Source organism: Leopardus geoffroyi, chromosome D3 (genome assembly GCF_018350155.1).
Source record: "Leopardus geoffroyi isolate Oge1 chromosome D3, O.geoffroyi_Oge1_pat1.0, whole genome shotgun sequence".
Classification (NCBI taxonomy): Eukaryota; Metazoa; Chordata; class Mammalia; order Carnivora; family Felidae; genus Leopardus; species Leopardus geoffroyi.
Window position 1 is genome coordinate 31,618,067 of NC_059339.1, and position 22,438 is coordinate 31,640,504.

The 22,438-nt window shown below is 39.9% G+C and overlaps 1 protein-coding gene across 3 annotated transcripts in view; it reads right to left on the reverse strand.

The window, feature by feature from the left end:
• The window catches only part of CEP192 (centrosomal protein 192), a 134,623-nt gene that overhangs the window by 34,992 nt on the left and 77,193 nt on the right, over positions 1-22,438 (reverse strand). For all 3 annotated transcript variants that reach the window (XM_045458934.1, XM_045458932.1, XM_045458933.1), the window contains exons 20-31: positions 19,936-20,857; positions 18,587-18,735; positions 16,745-16,975; positions 12,723-12,848; positions 12,386-12,529; positions 12,201-12,264; positions 11,439-11,578; positions 11,248-11,340; positions 10,622-10,740; positions 9,531-9,707; positions 4,616-4,706; positions 4,292-4,468 (exon numbers count right to left, since the gene is read on the reverse strand). In XM_045458934.1, coding sequence (XP_045314890.1) covers positions 4,292-4,468; positions 4,616-4,706; positions 9,531-9,707; positions 10,622-10,740; positions 11,248-11,340; positions 11,439-11,578; positions 12,201-12,264; positions 12,386-12,529; positions 12,723-12,848; positions 16,745-16,975; positions 18,587-18,735; positions 19,936-20,857 — 2,433 coding nt within the window. The remainder of the gene's footprint in view (positions 1-4,291; positions 4,469-4,615; positions 4,707-9,530; positions 9,708-10,621; positions 10,741-11,247; positions 11,341-11,438; positions 11,579-12,200; positions 12,265-12,385; positions 12,530-12,722; positions 12,849-16,744; positions 16,976-18,586; positions 18,736-19,935; positions 20,858-22,438) is intronic.

The window sequence follows — 22,438 nt, forward strand, 5'->3', positions numbered from 1 at the left end:
CCACGTAGTTGCAAATGGCAAGATTTCATTCTTTTGGATTGCCAAGTAATACTCCATTGTATATAGATACCACATCTTCTTTATCCATTCATCCATCAATGGACATTTGGGCTCTTTCCATACTTTGGCTATTGTTGAGAGTGCTGCTATAAACATGGGGAAGCATGTGTCCCTTCAAAACAGCACACCTGTATCCCATGGATAAATGCCTACTAGTGCAATTGCTGGGTCGTAGGGTAGTTCTATTTTTAGCTTTTTGAGGAACCTCCATACTGTTTTCCAGAGTGACTGCACCAGCTTGCATTGTCAATGTTTTGTTTTTTGTTTTTTGTGTTTTTTTGAGAGATAGAGTGGGGCAGGGGCAGAGAGAGAGGGAGACACAGAATCCAAAGCAGGCTCCAGGCTCTGAGCTGTCAGCACACAGCCTGATGCGGGGCTCAAACTCATGAATGGTGAGATCAAGACCTGAGCCAAAGTCAGATGCTCAACCGACTGAGCCACCCAGGTGTCACTGGATTAGTGCTTCAGATGTGAAGCTCCTACAAATTCCTCCTCATTCAGAGTGAACTCCTGGTAGTTTCAAAACAAATCCCTCCTCACTCAGAGTGAACTCTTGGTAGTTTCAAAAGCCAAAAGTGTTTCTAATTTCTCTTCCCACAGAAATTTGCAAGTAAACTTTATATATGAAACTAGAAAACAGGGGAAAAGTTAGCTTTTGAACACACTCAATATAAATATTCTTCCTGTATTTTCCAAGCCTAAAGAATCACAAAGAACTGCTGAGTAAAAGGTAAAGAAAAAGAATGATGAAATAAAATTATATCTGACCAATGCTAACAGATCCAAAGATTCAAGAGGAAAAACTACTGTTCTCAAGCAGGGTTTCTTAACCTCAGCACTACAATGTCTTGAGCTACATCATACCTTGTGGTGGGGGCTGTCCTTTGCCTTGCAGGGAGTTCAGCTGCATCCCTGGCTTCTACCCACTAGATGCCAGTAGCACCCTTTTCCCACCCCCAGTAATGACAACCAAAAATGTGTCTAGTATTGCCAAGAGTCCCCTGGAGAGCAAAACAGCCTCTGGTTGAGAACTGCTGCTCTACAGGACTGGAAAACAGAGGCAGTATGCACATCTAGAACCTGCACAATAGATAAAAACAGGCTTTGTAGTCAAGTAGTCTGAATTTGAACCCATCCTGGATGATTTACTGCCATGTAAGAAACATGACCATGGCAAGTATCTCTCTAGGTCTGTTTCCATATGTGTAAAATGAAGAATGGTATGACAGACAGTCGTTTTGAAGATAAAGTATGGTAATTCGTGTGGTGATGATTAAGAGTAGTGCTTGGCAGGGGCACCTGGGTAGCTCAGTCTGTTAAGCGATCGACTTCAGTTCAGGTCATGATCTTGTGGTCCAGGAGTTTGAGCCCCACCTTGGGCTTTGTGCTGAGAGCTTGGAGCCTGGAGCCTGCTTTGGATTCTGTGTCTCCCTCTCTCTCTGCCCTTCCCTCTGCTCATGCTATGTCCCCCTCTCTATTTCAAAAATAAATAAATGTTTAAAAAAAAAAAAAAAAAAGAGAGAGAGAGAGTAATGCCTGGCATATACTCAGAATGCAATAAATATATTTTTATTGCAGTCCCACCGTGCTATATAGTACACAAAGCATAATTTCACTTGCTCCTCAGAACCAAACCAGGACAGTAAGTGAGTGAAGCACAAGTTGAGTAGAGACTGATCCAGGGTGAGTGTGAAGAACAGTGGCTGTTCCCAGTCTCTCATCACTAGAGTTAAGTGCTCTTCCACCACTGTGCCAGGCTCCTTATCTCCACAAATGTACATCAGTGCTAGTAGGCAAAGTCTTCCTGTGAGATAAAGGCCATATCTGTGCACTTCTGGTCCCCATTCAGCCCACCTCTGAGAGGACAAGTGGCATCTACATAGGCAGGACTCCCACTAGGATCCTACTTTGTCTTAAGAAGGTCAGCTTGAACTTCTGCTGGTGACTATCAAATCAAATGGTCTTGCCCTAAACCACCAGGGAATTACTAACTCTCCAGAAATTCTTACTTAAGAATAACCTTAACATCTTGGCTAGTAAACCTGAAACTAATCGAAATATATTCAGGATAGGGGCGCCTGGGTGGTTTAGTCAGTTAAGTGTCCACCTCTTGATTTCAGCTCAGGTCAGGACCTCATGGTTTGTGGGTTTGGGCCCCAAGGCAGGCTCTGCTCTGGCATCACAGAGCCTGCTTTGGATTCTCTCTCCCTCTCTTTCTGCCCATCTATCTCAAAATAAATAAACACTTTTTTTTTTCTTTTTTTTTTTCTTTTTTCCAACGTTTATTTTATTTTTGGGACAGAGAGAGACAGAGCATGAACGGGGGAGGGGCAGAGAGAGAGGGAGACACAGAATCGGAAACAGGCTCCAGGCTCTGAGCCATCAGCCCAGAGCCTGACGCGGGGCTCGAACTCACGGACCGCGAGATCGTGACCTGGCTGAAGTCGGACGCTTAACCGACTGCGCCACCCAGGCGCCCCAACACTTTTTTTTTTTTTTTAAAAAAGGTGACACCTGGGTGGCTCATTGGTTAAGCGTCCAACTCTTGATCTTGCAGTTTATGGGTTCAAGCCCCACTGGCAGTGCAGAGCCTGCTTGGGATTCTGCCCCTCCCCGACTCATGTGCAAGTGCGTACAGTCTCTCAAAATAAAAATAAAAAAAAAAAAAAAAAAAAAAAAGAAATAGGTTCAGGATAGTCTGAAAGATATAGCCCATTTAGTCTTCTCCACAAACCATATGATTCTAACTTGAGGCCAGATCATCAGGATATGTGGTACTTTGGCATTGTGTCCTGGGCTCACATATAAAGATGTTCTTTCCTAAAGATGACCACTTATATCTCTTTTTTTTTTTTTTTTTTTTTTTTTAATTAAATAAAATCTACCCTGAAAACATGGGGCTAAAACTCATAACCCTGAGATCCGGAGTTGCATGCTGTACTGACTGAGCCAGCCACGTGCCTGATCACTTACATGTTTAAACAATTTTGTCCACCACAAAATTGTGGTGGGCAAGTAAAGAGCTCCACAGAGAATATGTCAAATTTCAGCATCAAAAAAAAGCTAGATTTGCCATAAATATCTATTGTTTAAAAAAAAAACGTTTAGGTATTTTTAATGTTGCAACTCATCACATTCCCTCTGATTCTAGAAAATGGACCAAAGTTTTAGTCTCCAAACTGTGGGATTACAGCCAAAACTGTGAAGATTTAAGGTGTGCACCTTTATGGAGCTTGGGGTTCATCTGACGACCCTGTCCTCTCCTTTTTTCAATGATTTACGACCTTTATCTCTTACTGCTCTAAATATATCTAAAGAAATGAGTTGAAATCCTTTTTAAAAATTACGTTGGGGGGCGCCTGGGTGGCGCAGTCGGTTGGGCGTCCGACTTCAGCCAGGTCGCGATCTCGCGGTCCGTGAGTTCGAGCCCCGCGTCGGGCTCTGGGCTGATGGCTCGGAGCCTGGAGCCTGTTTCCGATTCTGTGTCTCCCTCTCTCTCTCTCTGACCCTCCCCCGTTCATGCTCTGTCTCTCTCTGTCCCAAAAATAAATAAAACGTTGAAAAAAAAAAAATAAAAATTACGTTGGGAAGAAACAAAACTATAAAAGCTCTTGTCAGAAGAGAGGGAAACAAAACATGAGAGACTCTTAATGATAGAGAATAAACTACAGGTTGATGGAGGGAGGTGGGTGGGAAATGGGCAAAATGGGTGTGACGAGCACTGGGTGTTGTATGTAAGTGATGAATCACTGAATTCTACTCCTAAAATCAATATTGCACTGTAAACTAACTGAAAATTAAACAAATGAATAAAATAAAAGCTCTTGTCTTTAGCCCTAGTTCTGGAACAGAATCTAGTAAATGGTATCAATAGGTATTTTGCTGAATTGAAAGAATACAATTTACTTGGAAAGTCAGTATCTTAAACAGTTTGATCCAGATTTACCAAAAAAATGTGTTCCTGTAAAACTGGGTACATTTCAAAATTCTCAAACTGAAATGAAACTTAAAGGTGTGAGAAGAGAATGTTTCCTATAGAATACTATGGAAGCTATTTTTATCACATGACACTTGTACAAACTACATAATTACTCCCTAACTTGTTTGTAAAGCGAGGCAATCCCCTATTTTGACTTATAAAAAGCAGAGGATATATAATTACCAATATTAAACAAATATTTACAACATGTCAAACTCCATGGGAGGACAAAAAGCAATCAAATCATCTTACCGTGAACTTAATGCCTGGTTGTGATCGAATTCCCAGTTGTTTAATTTCTAGTTTAGCCAACATACAAGATAATCGAGTAGGAGCAAATAACACAGAGATGTAAATGTCTTCCTTTGGACGCATTCTAATCTCACAGTTACTGGTCAGTCGCTCTTCTGAACCAAAAGTGTGCTGAAGCTACAATTTAAAAACAATCATTACATACAAAAAAGCAAGAAGACAAAACTACCACCAAACCAAAGCTTCAAAGATGAAGCACACATAATGGTCTGCACATGTAAGTGCTTTGAAAGAACATGAAATAGCATCAGGCACACTACAAACCTGAAAGCAGTCCTGGTCTTGTCCTCTAATGAGCAGTCGCAGATGCTGGGTTGTAGATGTACAATTATTTCTTAAAGCTAGCTTCTGAAGCCTAGAAACAAGAACACATTATAAATGTGGTTTTACTCCATGGATGTTGCTACAACCATGAAAACAAAATCAATTAAAACTAACTGCAATGTTTAGAAATGGACTGGATTGCATATGCCACTTTATTAGTAGCCTGCAAAGGTGTCTCCACAGTCCTGAAAACACACATTCCTCCATTTCTGAAAACATACATTCAAGACTCACCGTGTCAGAGCAAGTTTTTGGTTTAAATGCTCTCCTATTATAGCTCCCTAGCCAACTTCATTATTTATACTATATATATATATAGTATGTGTATATGTATGTATAGTATATATATATATATATATATATATATATAGTATGTGTATATGTGTGTGTATATATATATGCATATGTATATATACGTGTATGTATATATACATATGCATATGTATATATACGTATATGTATATACATATACATATGCATATACATATAAAGTCTTACCTGTCTTATAAAACAACAAAAAGCCAGATAACAAATTAAGTTTCTAAGTCAATACCACTCTCAGGCACATTGCTTGGATTTTTCACTCTAAGAGCCTCATTTGCACAAACTAGTTATTTAAACACTATATTGAATTAACCATATTTTTAAAAAGTTACAATATGCAAAAAAATAAAAATAAATAAAAAGTTACAATATGCAAGTAGAATAGACTTAAGAATACTGCTATCTGGTGGTTAAAAAAAAATCCTTTAATCTGTGAAAATATACAAATCTTCTCTTCATTGGAGAACACAGAACACGAGTACATCTCCATTTTACTCAAATTTTGAAGATTGGCAGTTAAATTATTTAAACTGTGGCCTATGTCTTGTCCACCTTGGGATGTAGGGGAAAGGCTGCTGAGCTCAACCTCAGAATAAAATCTAAGACCTACAGGGGTGCTTGGGTGGCTCAGTTGGTTAAGCATCTGACCCTTGGTTTCGGCTCAGGTCATGATCTCATGATTCGTGAGATGGAGCCCGAACTACGGGGGATTCTCTCTTTCCCTCTCTCTCTCTGCCCCTCCACTGCTTGCGTGCTCAATATCTCTCTAAAAATAAATAAGTTAACATTAAAACAATTTTTAGGGATGCCTGGGTGGCTCAGGCGGTTAAGCAGCCAACTCCTGATTTCAGTTCAGGTCATGATGTTACGGTTCATGAATTCAAGCTCTGCATCAGGCTCTGTGCTGACAGTGTGGAGCCTGCTTGGGATTCTCTCTCTTTCTGCCCCTCCCCTGCTCATGCACGTGCACGCGCTCTCTCTCTCTCTCAAAATAAATAAATAACTATAGTTTAAAAATTTTAATCTAAGACCTGAGGAAAGCATTCAAAGAACACTGGGAAAAACCTAACAACAACAACAAAAAATCTTTAAAACCTTTTATTTTTATCTATTTTTAAGGAAATGTAGCTATCATTTGCAAGTAGTAATCAAGTAGAGGGAGGGGGGCTCAGTTTCTAGTTTCAAAAAAGAACTATATACAAAGTAAAAAGGGTTAACACCTTTATTATATACAGTCCACACAAAATAATAATTAAAAAATACTAAATCCTAACCAACAAATAGCCAAAGTACATGTGCAGACTTATGAGAGAAAAATCAGAATAAATGAATGAATATATGGAAAAATGCAGAACTTCAAAAATTAAAAAACATCAATCTGGAATGAAATACCACTTTGGACCATTTTACCCTTAGAAAATATAATTTATTAACTCATTTCTATCTGTAACTGAGGCAAAATCAATGACTCAATGAGAACACTCTCCCTGAAATTATATATGAATTGTTTCCTCTTTCCTCTGGAAGAAGAGCTCACTTCAAATCTCCCTTTTGCAACAAGCACCTTCTTCCACAAAGGCAGGCAGCAGGCAAGTACCACATCAAAAGAACACCAGCATCCCCTTGCCCTCGGTTTCTGGGTCCTCTCCTAGCACCCACTGGGTCACAGCCTCTGACTGCCTCCTAGGACATTTCTTAGGGAGAGAAAATAGGACGATCTCTTTCTAAGCAGACAATACACCTCTGTATCATTAATCATGCTGCAACATCCTTATAAAGGAGTAGCAGGAGATATTTGGGGTGGGAAAAATCATCTATGTAGGACACTACAATGGAAGTAAGGGGACTACAGAAACAGAAGTCCATCGTTTCCCTAGGCAGGCGCTGCGCTAAATACTGTACATACATTAGCATGGTACCTACGGATCTATTGCTTTCAACAAGTCCACTTCGAGACATCATGTGTCACAGCATCCACAGACTAAGGTCGTTCTCACAGAAGTGGCGAGCTCCTCCAGGCTGAGTTAAGATATCTAACCAACCATAAACAGGGATAGAACAGTTTTCAGGTCACTTCCCTGTACTGGCATGGGGCTTACACTTAGATCTGTTGGATCAGAAGGCACTCCATGAATCTCCATGAAGAAGTGAAGCAAGAAATAAAGGAGGACGGCCTGAATGCCTTTCACTTAGGCGAGGGCCAGGGAAAAATGCCACTGAAAGTCCAAAAGCACGCACAAGATAGTGCCCCCATTTTCAACTTAACTAATTTCTGATTAAAAAAAAAGTTTAATACACATCAATTTTGTTTCAGATGAGCTCTAAGATTTCAAGATGTTATGGCATCTGGAACAGCTAGATTTTAAGAGCAGCCATCTCTACTCTATTAATCATCTGTTGCAAATTTTATCACAAGACAGGGAATTCTGTCAGGAACAACACAAGGATGCTGATGGCCCTTACTGAGCTCTCTTCTGCCTTTGTGTTAAAGGAAAGAGCAGTTATAGAATAAGCGGTATATCAACAGGAACACTCAGTAGCTGACGCTTGCCAGAGTCTGCACTGTAATAATGACTATGATTGCTAGGACATATTGGAAAGTGATCTTCCTTTTACCTTAGACATTGATGGCTGAGCTGAACAGCTATGTTATTTTGACCACATTCCATGGCACAGAACTTCAAAGTCTCAAATCACTATTTGTATGTGTAGTGGAGCAGACCACTAATGTTTTGAGGAAAAGTCTGGTATACACTGTCCACATTCAACTATATAGAACCAGAAAATTCTTCCATACAGGCACATGCCCTTGTTCCGCCCTTCCTTTCAACGTGTATTCCATCTCGGCTGTCTGCAAAAACCAGATGACACAACCAACAACACAGGAGCTACTGAAAAGGACACAATACCTCACACTCCCTGCCAATCAGGACTTTTCAAAAGTCTAGCTGAGAGAATCTTTACTGAGAGTTCCCTAAAGAACATGCAGCCCACCATTCTTCTAGGTGCCTAAGCTGTCTCATTCAAGCCACCACCTGCCTCAGCACCCAGAAAACATCTTCAGCTGGGTCTTCAGGTGTGACACATCCAGACCTGAATGAAGCACTTCAAAGAGGGAGCATCCTGATGGGAGCATTTACTATGAAGTAGTTTTACTTTGAGACTTGGCATGCTGTATGGATTTCTCTTTGAAACGACCCCTGGAAGAAACATCTGTCTGAAGTCTACAGCAGGAACAGCTATCCTCTCTCACACAGTAACTGGTTTGTTCTTAACCTCTGAACACTGTGACTTATCTCAGGATGATGGGGTTAGAGTCAGAACCAAGCATAAGACCCACATCAAGATGAGTGTAAAGTGTGAGCCTTCTGCAGGTGAGCCTTCGGGCACGAACTTTATGATTACCATATATCATCCCACAGCAGTCGGCCCTCAAGTTTTTACCTTACTATATCTTTTTGAAAGCTGCCTTTGCCACAAGACAAGGTACATATGACTGACTACATGGATGGTTAAGCAGATGTATGAACTCTATAAAGTAAGGAAGCTCAATTAGATCTTTTTTGCACTAACAAAACTATAATTTTAAAAAGTAATTCTTCACACCTATAGTACAGATTCAGCCAGAAGTTTCTTATCTCTCAGGTACCATAGAAATGTGTGGGTAAAACATTTAGGTCAAACACAAAAATGCAAAATATGGAAGAAGAAACACTGAGCTTTAATAATTGCCTAGGTTATTAATTAGAAGTATTTAGCTATGTTGCTAAGCTTATGAAAGGAAAAATATTACTATACTATTTCTTATATGCCAATTAACTCAAAGTTCATATTCATAATGTATAATCAAAGTGCACATAAAAATAAGATTCAAGATATAATTCACATTAAACTATGACAGAACAGATCTGCTCTATTAGAGACCCCTTGTACTCTTTATGGTACAAAGCATTCACATTCTACTACTTTGTAAACTCCTGAAGCAGAATGCAAGGTCTCTGATTATTTTTTCTTCCTACCTTTCCATAGGGCTTTCCAGAGAAGGAACAAAGAAACTCTTAAGTGCCTAAATCTGATAATCAGCAGAGAATCCACCAAAGAGCTTAAGAAAATTGACACCTATTTTTTTTTTGGATTGCAGAGGTGAAATTTAAAAAAAAAACACTTTTTTTTTTTTAACGTTTATTTATTATTGAAAGACACAGACAGAGCATGAGCAGAGAGAGGAGGAGACACAGAATCCGAAGCAGGCTCCAGGCTCTGAGCTGTTAGCACAGAGCCTGACACGAGGTTCAAACTCACAAACCGCAAGGCCGAAGTCAGATGCCCAACTGACCAAGCCACCCAGGTGCCCCAGAGGTGAAAATTTTAATTAAAACATTGGAATTCATAATAGGAAGATTACGGAACATAAGACAACTTTATTTCAACTCTAAAAATATTAACATGGTCATAATTATCAGAGTGGAAAACAATGCTAGGTAATGACAGCAGAATCTTTGTGCTCAGGAGCCGCTACATGCATACTTACTGTATTCTACCAAGAGGGACACCCCCCCAGGCCAGAAACTGCTTGTTGGACAAAATTGATGGAGCATCTGAGCAGCAAGATCCAGGTATTAGAGGTTTATTTCCTGAAGAAACTACTTCACCTTTTAACATCACTTCATACTGTGGTCCAAATGGCTGCACGAATATTTTCAAGATCCTAACAAAGAAAACCATCTAAGTTGAATGTCCACAATTCTATTGGCAACTATTTCCCACAGGCTTCCTTTGTCCAAGAGACTGAACTGGGTGCTGAGGATACAATGACATTCCCACACTTACAGCTTATATTCCAGAGGAATATCGACAAGGAAAGACTGTCACAATACCATCTACACAATGGGACAAGGGAAGTTCATGGGGCCACAGGAATACTACCGACTATTTATGAGGAGTTTGAGAACAGTTGAGGAAAGCTTCCCAGATGAAAGAGGTAACTCAATGAAGTTGGGGGCAGCTGTTCCAGGCACAAGTGTTCACATTTGTGCAGGCCAGCTCTTCTCTGAAAGGTCACAGTAGCAGACTGAGCACACTAAGGCATTCCATAACCCAGGCAGGGGACAGGGCACAGGGCACATGTGTCTCAGCAGTGTGTGCTTCTAAGCTCTGTTTACCAAGCAAATTCAAATACTAATGACAATGATGCTCCGACCACTATCAGGTAATATTCACTTATGATTTAGGTGCCAAAAAGTCATAAGCCTGGAGAAATGGGGGAGGGGGTGTGGGAGCAGGGGGAAGCATCTTAAACTACCAACAACTGGTGATGGTTTCCTTGGAGAGAGAGAGAAAGTTAATGAGAAACATCAAGATTGACATTTTATTATATACTTTTGTCAGAATATATTTAAAAATAGTCATTTCTTAATTTCTAGTCAACTGGTTTAAAAGGAGAGTTTTAGTACACAAAAAGAAGAAAATCTGAGGCTAACAGAAGTTAAACAGAGCTATACTATCTATCAGATGAGACAAACATGTCCTAGATCATTCAGACTGTGGAATGAAGCACATCTAAATAAGTGGCTATTTTCAGAGAAGAGTAAAAACTGGTCATTATAAATAATTTTATATTACCTTTCCTCACAGGCTTTGGGATCCTTTGGAGTAAATGTAACTATAACTTCATGTTCTTCTCCAGGTTTAAGGAATAGATTCTCTGGATCCACTGAAAAGTGACTTCCTTGGTCTGGGATCTAAATATTTATACAATTATAACTAAATACTGACTTATGCAAATGTGGCTTTTACTCAGTTACTCTCATTTTTCATTTACTCTGACAGGTTATTTTTCCCTTCTGCCTTGTCTGTCACTATCCCACTTTGTCTTATTCTCTTGGAAAGGGCACTTTCTCTTTCCACAAAAAAGTTAAATTCCCATTCCTGTTTCCTATCACTAACACCCTCTTACTCATCCACACCTCTCAGAAATGTCTACATATATGATCACTCTCCTCCAATTCCACCTATCCACAGAATAACATACACATTTTTCAGGAATTAATCTAGAACTTGGTTCTTACATATAAAACATCAGATGTTAAAGTGTCCTATCATCTATTTCCTACTGGTATAATCCTCAGATTTTAAGCACTCTGTTTGATCTCTGGGGCAGCTCAGCCATGTTCACAATGTCAGAAGATACTCAGAGTCTCACAGACTAAGGAAATACTATGTCATAGCGCTCTTACACAAATTCTTACCTTGATATCTAAGTAAACATCAATATTCCCTGCATTTTTCAAAGGTAAGTGCTGCTTTGCTGAGGAAGCCAAACTGGCAAACAGGTGCACAGTCTAGAGAATGGAGTAAAACCAACATCTTAAATAATGTCACAATTAGAATGAAATCAACCTGAACATAAAATCATGGCAAAGAAAAGAGTTTAGGGTACCTGTAAGTCTTTTGGAGCATGTATCCTAGCTATTCCTGTTCTTGCTTGAAGACCAATACTTTTAATGACTGGGGTAGGGTTTGGGCTATCAACTTCTATATCGACTCTTGCCAAGAACTCTTCTGCTGAGCCTAAAATCTCTACAAAAGCTCATTCTTTTAGTTCAGACACCAGAGAGTTATTTAAGTCTAAATGTTGTATGTGGTCCAACACTATGCCCTCAGGGATCCCAAGAAATCCTAAGCAAAATGATTTTTTTTAAGTTTATTTATTTTGAGAGAGAGAGAGAGAGAGAGAGAGAGAGAGAATCCCAAGCAGTCAGTGCAGAGCCCGATGTGGGGCCTAAACTCACAAACCATGAGATCATGACCTAAGCTGCAACCAAGAGTCAGATGCTTAACCAACTGAACCACCCAAGAGCCCCAGCAAAATGATTTTTTGAAGAATTCCTCTTTGAAGAGGAATAGAAATTAGTGGAGGAGAAAGGAGAAAAAGAAAGAAAACATCCAACTGGTAGATGTGATAAAATCAGTGTACAAAAAAGATCCCAAAAGGTTTTCAGTGGTACTTGCTGGGGTTAACCACAATTACATGGATTTGAGCCAAAACAGCACACTCTCTGCCCCATTTTTAAAACAACATAACATATTTCACAAATTCCTCAAAGTATTTACATTCACTGATGGAAGAAACATGCCTCAACTTTGTAGTTTATTTTGCTACAGAGAAGAGCAATTCCCCAAAAAACATAAACATGAATACCTGAAGAAGTGATCCGTTTCTTTGGACTATGGAAAAGAACCCAAACTATCAGAAATTCTGGATCCTGTAAAATAAAATAAAATTTAGTTTAGCATTAAGATGTAAATCTTAATGAAAGATAAGTAGTTTGGAAACTTAACTCCTTCTTTAATTTGAAGCCAGTTCCTTCAATCCACCCAGCTTACCTGTCCATCATAACTGGCAGGCATCATGTGGTTGACCACAGAAGGAGCTGCCAGCTGAGCAATCATGTCAGCATACGGAGCTGCTTTCAAAGAAGCATGGATGGGTGCCTTGGAAAATGTGAAGCAGCGCCAGGCTATGGCATTCTGTTCAGAAATAGAAGAATCAGTCTCAGTAAAGCCAACAGTGCAATGTTCATGTGATGTTAAATTTGTTGACCGAATCGTTACCAAAAAATTTACTTCCATTAAGAAAAATGAACCAAGAATGATATTAGCAGTACCTAGAATTCCAAATCAATGTGTTCTGTAAAGTTTCTTACTGTACATTAATACTTACAGCATTAATAACAAGTCTGATTGGCACAGTGGCATGAGTCTTGTTTATCAATTTTAATGGCAAAGCTTTCCAGCCTCCATAAGTCAAGTCACCAAAATCAAGAACATCTTTTTTTTCTGTTTCTACCTAATTATGAAAGAAAAGACTAATTTATAAAAAGTCATATATTAATATCACAGCTTACATTCATATCACTGCTTTTTCCAGTTACAAATAGTCAGCATTAAATGTAAGCCTACCTAAATATCCCCAGGCCATTTTACAATTGCTATTTTCTACAAAAATAAATGTTAAATTCGTTTTCTGAAGTAGTCTATGTATGCAAATGTACTACAGAATAAAGTAATATGTTTGGTGTTGCTACTTTGAAAAGACTGTGAGATCTTAAGATAAACTGACAATTTTCTAAAAGATACAAGCCTCCCTTCAATGAGTTACTATGAACTCTATTATTATAATTTTAACTTCTCAATTCCCTTCAAAATATACGTTGGAATTTTCAGATTTAGTCCAAATTTCGGGCAAAACTAAAAATGTTTAAAATGATACCAAAATAGGCATATCAAAAGTTTAAAATGTGTGCCTAAGAACAACTTAACACAGACCTCTCACACACACACATGTAGAAATGCTGGATAATATTTAACACACACATAAATTTCTTCAGCCTGGCCAAATATAATGGGAAATCAAAAACAGACTGGCAAATGGGAACTGACTTCCATGGTAGCCCATGAAGGTCTGGGATCGAGCCACTTCCAAGGTGGTTGAGCTTCAACACCCTCCTAACCACAGAAAGTATGACCCTGAGCTTGCTGTGGGCAGGGCAAGGCTAGAATGGAATCTGAGCTCCCTGCAATCAAGTGCAGAAATTGAAAGAAGTGCCCTTTATGAAAAGGAAACTAGAAAACCTGTTTATATGTCTGAGGAGGTTAACAGGGAAGCTTGTCCAGCAATGGGTGGGTGTCAGAAGATCATTTGCAAGAAAGTAAAACTCTAGGCCTATGCCACACTAGATATGAAAGCTCCAAGCTGAAAATCAGTACAACCTTCATGCCCCAAGCAGTTGTACAAAGTGCTCTCTATGGACACTCTGAAAAACCAGGACACATGGAATTACTACAGCAAAGAGCGGCCTTAATGATGTGAGCTCACATTTAAAAAAATTTTTAAGTCAATTAAAAAATTAAAATCCTTGGGGCGCCTGGGTGGCTCAGTCGGTTGAGCGTCCAACTTTGGGTCAGGTCATGATCTCCCGAGTCATGAGTTTGAGCCCTCCATCGGGCTCTGTGCTGACAGCTCAGGGCCTGGAGCCTGCTTCAGATTCTGTGTCTCCCTCTCTCTCTGCCCTCCCCCACTCATGCTCTGTCTCTCTCTGTCTCAAAAATAAATATAAACATTAAAAAAAAATTAGAAACCTCATGAAGAAAGTAATCAGGGAGACCTAGCAAAGCTAGCAGAAAAATTAGCACCTGAAGAACTAGAAATAATCTGAAATTAACTATAAAATAAGTACACTTTAAATACAGATAATAGAGTCCATGAAAAAGGTAAAAACAAAAGATTCAAGAAATAATGGTGAGCACACACAAAAAAAAAAAGTAAAATAGCATGAGCAATCTGTTAAAAAAACATTTAATGTTACGGTTTTAAAACCATTTGGGATTAAAATAGTAGTCAAAGATATGACGGAAGGAAAAGATCAACATTAAAATGACTACAGCTTTTTGTGTTGTTTGGGCTCCTGATTAATTTTAGACTTCAGTAACCAATTTGAATAAGCAGGGAACAGAAATGTGTAACTTCCAAACTAATGCAGATGCAAGAGAATTATAACTTTAACAAGGAACAATTTCACTTAGAAGATAAAATTATCTTGAGTCTAAATACACATAACAGAGCTCAGAATACCCAAGACAAAAATCAATAGAATTATAAGGAGAAACAGACAAATCCACAAAACTTCTCTCAAAGGCAAAAAGACTAAACACACAGAAATGTTAGTAATGATACAGAAGACAGTAACAAAGTAGAGCTAAAGGACATGTAAAAGAATTCTGCACCTAAGAGAAATTAGAGTCATTCTTTTCAAGCACACAAGAAACATTAACATAGATTGAACTCATGCTAAACTACAGAATCTCTTTCCTTCTTCCCCTCCTCAACCCATATTCTGACTCCAACATGGGGCATGCAATGGGGAGAGGCTGCTGGAACATTCCCAAAACATTTGGAAACTATAAATGTACTTTAAAATGCGTAACAATCCAATTTCTCCAAGATCAAAAAGTCTTCCTTGGCCAGACTTACTACATAAATCTTTAATGATATGGATGAAATAGCTAACTGACTATAGTCATTGGTTTTGGTCCACACGAATGTAATGCAATGTTTCAGAAACCACATATATTTAGAAATATTGTTATTTCCACTTTCTATTTGAATTGATAGTTCAAACAACTATTACTTGAGCCCTTACTATATGCCAAGCACTATTTTGGAAGTGAACAAAAGAGACACATGTCCTGGCCCCCACAGAGCTTACACTCTAGTGGGAGCAAAGAGGATCAGACAATAAACAGGTAAATATTTAGTATGACAATGCTAAAAATGCTAAGCAGAAAAGTAAAGTGGGCAAAGGGAGGTGGGCGTGCAGGGATGAGGGAACAGGTGGGGACTGCCATTCCACCAACAGTGAGAGAGTATGCGGTGTGTGGGAGAAGTATTCTAGGCAGAAAACAACTGTACTCAAACCCTGGCAAGATCGTCAACACTGGTGGCTTCTTCATCACTAGAGACACTGTCTAAGCTGTCTTCCAGCATCCATGAAGCTTAGTCTTCATGTGCATCCAAACTGATATCAAAACACTTTTTAAATCCGTATGTGATGTGGTTACTGAAAGTTATTCCAAGCTGAAACACTCATTCATGTAACATAAGGCAGTTATTTTCCCTATACACATATATTCAAGATGTCCCCTACGTAACCACTTCCTGTATTCTTTCTTAAAGTGGTATTTAAAAGGTTAATATATAACATCCAACGTTTACATACCACCAGGGAAAATCACTGATCTCATTACATTTCTTAGTCGCTTTTAAAACAAACAACCCAATATGTCTGGTGACTTTTCAGAACATCCCAAACTAACACCCACATCTAGCAAGTAGAGCTGAATTTCCGTAAAACAATAGAAATTTTTTTTAAATTTTTTTAAATGTTTATTTTTGAGAAAGAGAGACAGAATGTAAGCAGGGGAGGGACAGAGAGAGAGGGAGACACAGAATCTGAAGCAGGCTCCAGGCTCTGAGCTGTCAGCACAGAGCCTGACGCAGGGCTCAAACTCGTGAACCATGAGATCATGATATGAGCACAAGTTGGACACTTAACTGACTGAGCCACCCGGGTGCCCCAGTAATTTTTTTTAATGTTTATTTTTTTTAAAGTTATTTATTTATATTGAGAGACAGAGACAGCACAAATGGGGAGGGGCAGAGAGATGGGAAGATAGAATCCCAAGCAGGCTCCCCACTGCCAGTGCAGAGCCTGATGTAGGGCTACAACCCACAAAGCCATGAACTCATGACCTGAGCCGAAACCAGGAGTCAAACACTTCACCGACTGAGCCACCCAGATGCTCCATTAATGTTTATTTTTGAGAGAGAGAGAGAGAGCGTGAGAGAGAGGAAAGAAAGCAGGGGAGGGGCAGAGAGAGAGGGAGACAGAGGATCTGAAGCAGATGCTGACAGCAGAGAGCCCAACACAGGGCTTGAACTCACGAACTGTGTGATCATGACCTGAACCAAAGTTGGACACCCAACCAACTGAGTCACCCAGGAGCCCCAACAGAAATAATTTTAAATTCTAAAGTAAGAAGCTAATTAAGAACTAATGGTAGCTTGAAAGTAACTTTGTGGCATATTTACCCACATATTCATTTCTCCCAAATATTACCTCTTAAGGGTTAAACAGGCTTCATTCAAATGCCAGTCATGACAAAGACTTGCTTACAAGTAGTTACCTCAATCACAGGCGTCTCAGCAACAGCTGTGAGAACGACTCTGCTTGCCAAGGCTTCTGCTTGTGCTATGGTCTCAGCATCTGCTGAAAATGGCCAACAAGCAACACTGAATATACATCTGAAAATCCCAGGATCAGATGGTATGAAAAGTACTTTTATCTCTTCTGTAGCATGAGGTCTTATGATGACTTTATTCTTGAAAACTAAACAAGGATATGCTGAAAGATCCACCTTTAAAAAAAAGTGCCACACGGTTCGTTAAGAAATGGTTTCACATTGAAAATCAAGAATCAGAAATCAACTAGTTTAAGATCCTTTTCTTCTCAAACTACCAAATCTAGAAATTTACCTTTCAAAATATCTAAGCCTTATAACCCATTATCGATAAAATACAATTAGTCAAAATTATGAAGGCTTATGAAGATAAGTTGACTGTGTGTCCCCTAGTCTGTTTTAAAGCAAACACAGCTTATTTATACCCTCATTTCCAATGAAAGAGCCCCTGGAAAAGGCAGCACTCTGGTGCCCTGCACATCACCCAGGACTGGTTTTTGTGTGATCAGGGACATTAGACTGACTTCCAAGGTCCTGATCAGGCTACTCAGTCCATGATTATGACTCATTCCAAACCCTCCCTCCTCACTATACATGAGGGCATTCTTTTCTATTCCCGCATCCAGAGGCAACACTACTTCCTACATGCCCCTAAAAGGGCCTCCAAGCTTACCTCCCACCCTTAACACTTTCCTGCTATCACCTGCTTTCCATCCAACCTCAGGATCAGAGGGGAAAGGCTAGGAAAAGAGAAGAGGGAGACTAGAAACAATCCTTTTTTTTTCTTCAATGTGTATTTATTTTTGAGAGAGAGAGAGAGAGAGAGAGCGCGCACATGAGCAGGGGAGGGGCAGAGAGAGAGCGAAACACAGAATCAGAAGCAGGCTCCAGGCTCTGAGCTGTCAGCACAGAGCCCAACGCAGGGCTCGAACCCACGAATCATGAGATCATGACCTGAGCCAAAGTCAGACACTTAACTGACTGAGCCACCCAGGCGCCCCTAGACACAATCTTATTTTGCCAGGTAAATCTTACCAGGAGGTAAGAGAGAAAGTAAACTCATCCACCCATGCTCATCTGCAAGTGGCAGTCACAAAACCAGGACATTCCAAAATAGGAGCTACTGACTGCATTTCCCACCTTTTCTGCTCAATCATGTCTACATCGTCATTGTAATCATGAAAGGAGATTTAGAGTATTGTACTTTATTACCTCTAACTGATCATGTGAGAGACCCTTGCTGTTAAGAGTTAATGGTAAAATTGTATTTCTAGATATTTCAAAAGATCATGTAAAAACATGATCAGATAAATTAGTCAAAAAGATTTCACTTATTGAATGAAGATATAGGTCCCAAGAATAACTTGTTTTTTGATAAATGATAGTAACTTATATTCAATCACATTTAACAAAACCAACAAATAGCAGAAATCCAAGTTTTCGGTGGTTTAAATAGCACTTAAAGCATATTTACATGGTTTTATGAATAAATAACAATGAAATATAATGATAAATAAATAACTGATAGAAACGGAGAACCATAATCACATTTCACTTCTCAATGCAGTACTACAAGAAAAGGAGGTGCTAAGAAAAAGACACAATGTTATTCTTTCACATACCATTTCAATGATTCTGTGAAGGCATACAAGGCGGGGGGGGGGGGGGGGGTGGGGGGGGGTGGAGGACAGACTCCCAAGTATAAAAGGAAATACTAGAGAAAGGAGAAATCTAACATTAATCAAAATGCAATTGCTAAGTGACAGGAGAAAGACACAGAAAGCTTACCTTTTCACCATTAACACTAACAGTGAGAACCCCAATGCTGACCTGTAGCCAGCGGTCAGTTGGGTTAAGTACACTAAGGTGGGTCTGGGAAGCAATGCCAACACAGCAAGCATGAGGAAACTTCAACTCCTCAGGTACTCTGACTTTCCCTGGGTAAAGATAGAGGGTAGTCAAATGCAAGTGATATCAAACATCTGATTAAAAGAACAATTCATTAAATGGAAATTTTTATGTAAGACTACCTATTTACACCTAAGAGCTACAGGATGAAGTGCACTGGGTCTTTAGGAGTCCTTGACATTGTATAAGCCTCTGCCCAGGCCAACAATTTTTGCTTGCTGTATCCAGCTCAGGAAGAACAAGTACAACTGATCAAACCCACAATTTACAGCGAATCAACTCTTCAATGTACTGCCTATTAGTAATCTCTTCCTTTTTTCTGCCACAAATATAAGCCACTACCTAACCTAGTAAGAAACAACACAGGGCTCGAACTTTCAAGATTTATACATCTGCTCAGTTTTAATAAGACCAAATCTTTTCACTATCCTTATGCAGTAACTTTGGAATTTCCTTGAGAAGAACAGGGGGGTAGAAAAGACAGCACTCCAGTGGCCGTGTGTATGATGTCAGGGAACGCACAACACCCAACTCTGCTTAGAGTGACCATCTCTAGCAAAAGAATCCAGGAGCAGTTCAGCCACTGCAGACAAAAGTGGAAGGATACTGTCTCTCACCACAACTGTTATCCCCCAAAAGACTTTAAAAAGTGGAAGGAGGGGCACCCGGGTACCTCAGTCAGTTGGGTGTCTGACTTTGGCTCAGGTCATGATCTCGTGGTTTGTGAGTTCAAGCCCCACGTGGGGCTCTGTGCTGACAGTTCAGAGCCTGAAGCCTTCTTCAGATTCTGTGTCTCCCTCTCTCTCTGCCCCTCCCCACTCACACTCTGTCTCCCTCTCTGTCAAAAATAAATAAACATTAAAAAAAATTATTTTTTAAGTGGAAGGAGACTCACTCCTCCAGAGAGCCAATCCTGAACTGGACAGTTCCTTGTTGAAGCAATTACAGAAATCCAAGTGCAGAGCACAAGAAAGACAGGAAGACAAAGACATCAGGAGTTTCACCTGCAGTAAGTGTTCATGCTTTTTCTAAAGCCATGTTGGAGACCCTTGCACAGAAATATATCATGGTCTGTGCTTTCAATTGAGAACAAAGAATAAAACTTAAGAAAAATTCAGGCCAACCAGTATCTCCCTGAAACAAACTAGTTTTGTGGCCTCGTTTGAGAAAACACAATTTTTCAATAACAGCAAGCGACAATTAGCAGTAACAGAGGAAAAACATCTTACCAAATCCTGACGGCATTCCTGAATCCCATGGTTCAATTCCACAGTTTGTACCAACAGACTGCACGGGAAAAGGTTTTGCCGTACTTAGAAGATTCTGATTTAAGGCATTAGAATATGGGTTATAAAGGGAAGAGGTACCCATCAATCCAGAGCTGGTATTTTGCCCTAGACAAATTCCCATGGCCACAGAGTTCTGAACATGCTCTCCTGCAACAGCAGAATAAGGACAGCTTCCCGAAAATCCACAGACAGTGGCGCTGCCAGCATGGCACTGAGGCAAAACAACATTTCCAGCTGAAGACAGTGTTCCTAAATAGTGTTGGGCAAAGGGAGCCGTGGTAAAAGAATGTTGAGTCAAGAGTGTAGGAAGTGCAGTGGGCACGTTCTGCATCTCAGGAGCAGAGCCACGAGCCATGGTGCTGGGAATAGGGGCGCCCTCGTTTCCAGGGGCCATCCGATGAGGAATCTGGCCACTTACTGAACTGCTGGCAGTTAGCGTATCTTCAGAGGATACTCTTTCACTTTCGTTCACAGAAGCCTGACGTGACACAGGGAGGTGTGGCATCGCTGACATGGCTGGGCGGGCGAGACCTGTCTTGCTCAGTAGAGCCAGGCCCATCTGGTCCAATTCAGTGGGGTGAGAGGTCAACTCGACTGCACTGGCTTCCGATAGATCTCCACTCTTGGAGGAAAGATCTTCACTCAACCTAAAGTAAGGTTTTGCATCTTCAGGTTTGCTACTCAGAGAAGTCGTTTCTGCCACATTGCCTGTATCTGAGTCTTTTGGGATAATATACGATAGTGCTCCTTTACTTCTACTTTGAAATGAACCTTTTTCTGTCAGTTTTTCCACAGCCTGTTCCTCTGATGGAACTGGACTGGCTTGAATAATTGTGGTACTCAATTCACTGGTGACATCACTCTGTGTGTGACAAATAAAATGTTAAATAATCCACAAACCGTTACAAATTCAAACCATGCTGATATAATCTCAAATAAAAAAGACCTACATGACATTAACTCTGAAAAAAAAAAGGCCAACTTTTTACAGCTGTGAAATGCAAGATTAAAAGTTAGAAAAGTGTACAGTTGTTTCACAGAAATCATTATGAGGAGACTAAAGAGATATATACCAATTACATCTCTGACAAATTTACACAGATAAAGGACCAGAGACAAGTACTTTCGTTAAATTTAAGGGATTGTTTTCCTGGAACTACAATAAGAAGTACAATTAAAATCTAAGTAAATTAATAACACAGGAGTTGGGGGTGAGCAAGCTTTCAAGTGATATTGACATGAGTTCAGAAATAATCAATGTAACTCACAGGCTCTCCCACCCCATTGTTTGTCTATACTGCTGTTATGCTTGAAGATGCTAATCTCTTTTTTATTTATTGAGAAAGACAGAGAGAGAGCGTGTGCATGCACAAGCTGGGGAGAGGCAGAGAGAGAGGAAGAGAGAATCTCCAAGCATATTCAGTTCAGCACTGTCAGTGCAGAGCCCAACACAGGGCTCAATCCCATGAACTGCAAGATCACACCCTGAGCTGAAATCAAGAGTCAGACTCTGAACAGACTGAACCACCAAGGCGCCTCCATGCTGATTTCTATGAGCACTCTTTTCTGATGTCTAAGATTATGTGGCTCTGTTTTCTTAAATAAGAAGTAACAGCCGCAGTCAATGTTCATATATTCATTTCATGACAATGAATGTCATGAATGCCATAGGAGTGACATCTACAGCTCTGCAGGGTCAACCAACTGGAATTTACGTACAAGTTAAGATGCACTTAACCCTCACTGACTATTCTTGGCACTTGGTTTGGAAATTTTTCTTACACCAAACAGATAGAGACATTAATAAACAAAGACCAGGTTATTTGCCAGATATCATCAACCAATCAAATCAATAAAAATAAATAACAGCCAGTATGTATTCAGTGGTGACTTCTTGGTGCCAAGCCCTGTTTTCACATCACTGTCTCTCCTTACAGATGAAGAAAGAGGAAGCTACAGTCTATCTCAGAAAGTAGCAGAGGAGAGCCCATCTAACTCCATAATTCAGCCTGTATTATACTAAGTACATAAAGACCCAACATTTAACAGCACCATCAAAATGACAGCTTTCAAGGATTTGTCCAACATGACATCATATACATAGTAACTTTAGTGGGTATATTTAGTAATGGGTTAGTGGAGGAGGACTGTATTGCAAGCAATAGTTATATGCATTCAGCTCATTAAAAAACTGAATACTATCATATTCACAACACACACACACACACACACACACACACACACAGATAATAAAATCTAGTTTCTCCCACATAAATCCCTCAGATCTACCTGCTTCTCTCCTATCGTCACTGCCACTAGCTTAATCCAAGCCCACAGCGTCTCTTGCCTGACTGACTACAGCAGTCTGGTGTCAAATCCTCCTGGTTCTAATGAGCTTTTAAAAAATTAATACAGGTCATGTCGGTGTCCTGCTTAAGAGCCT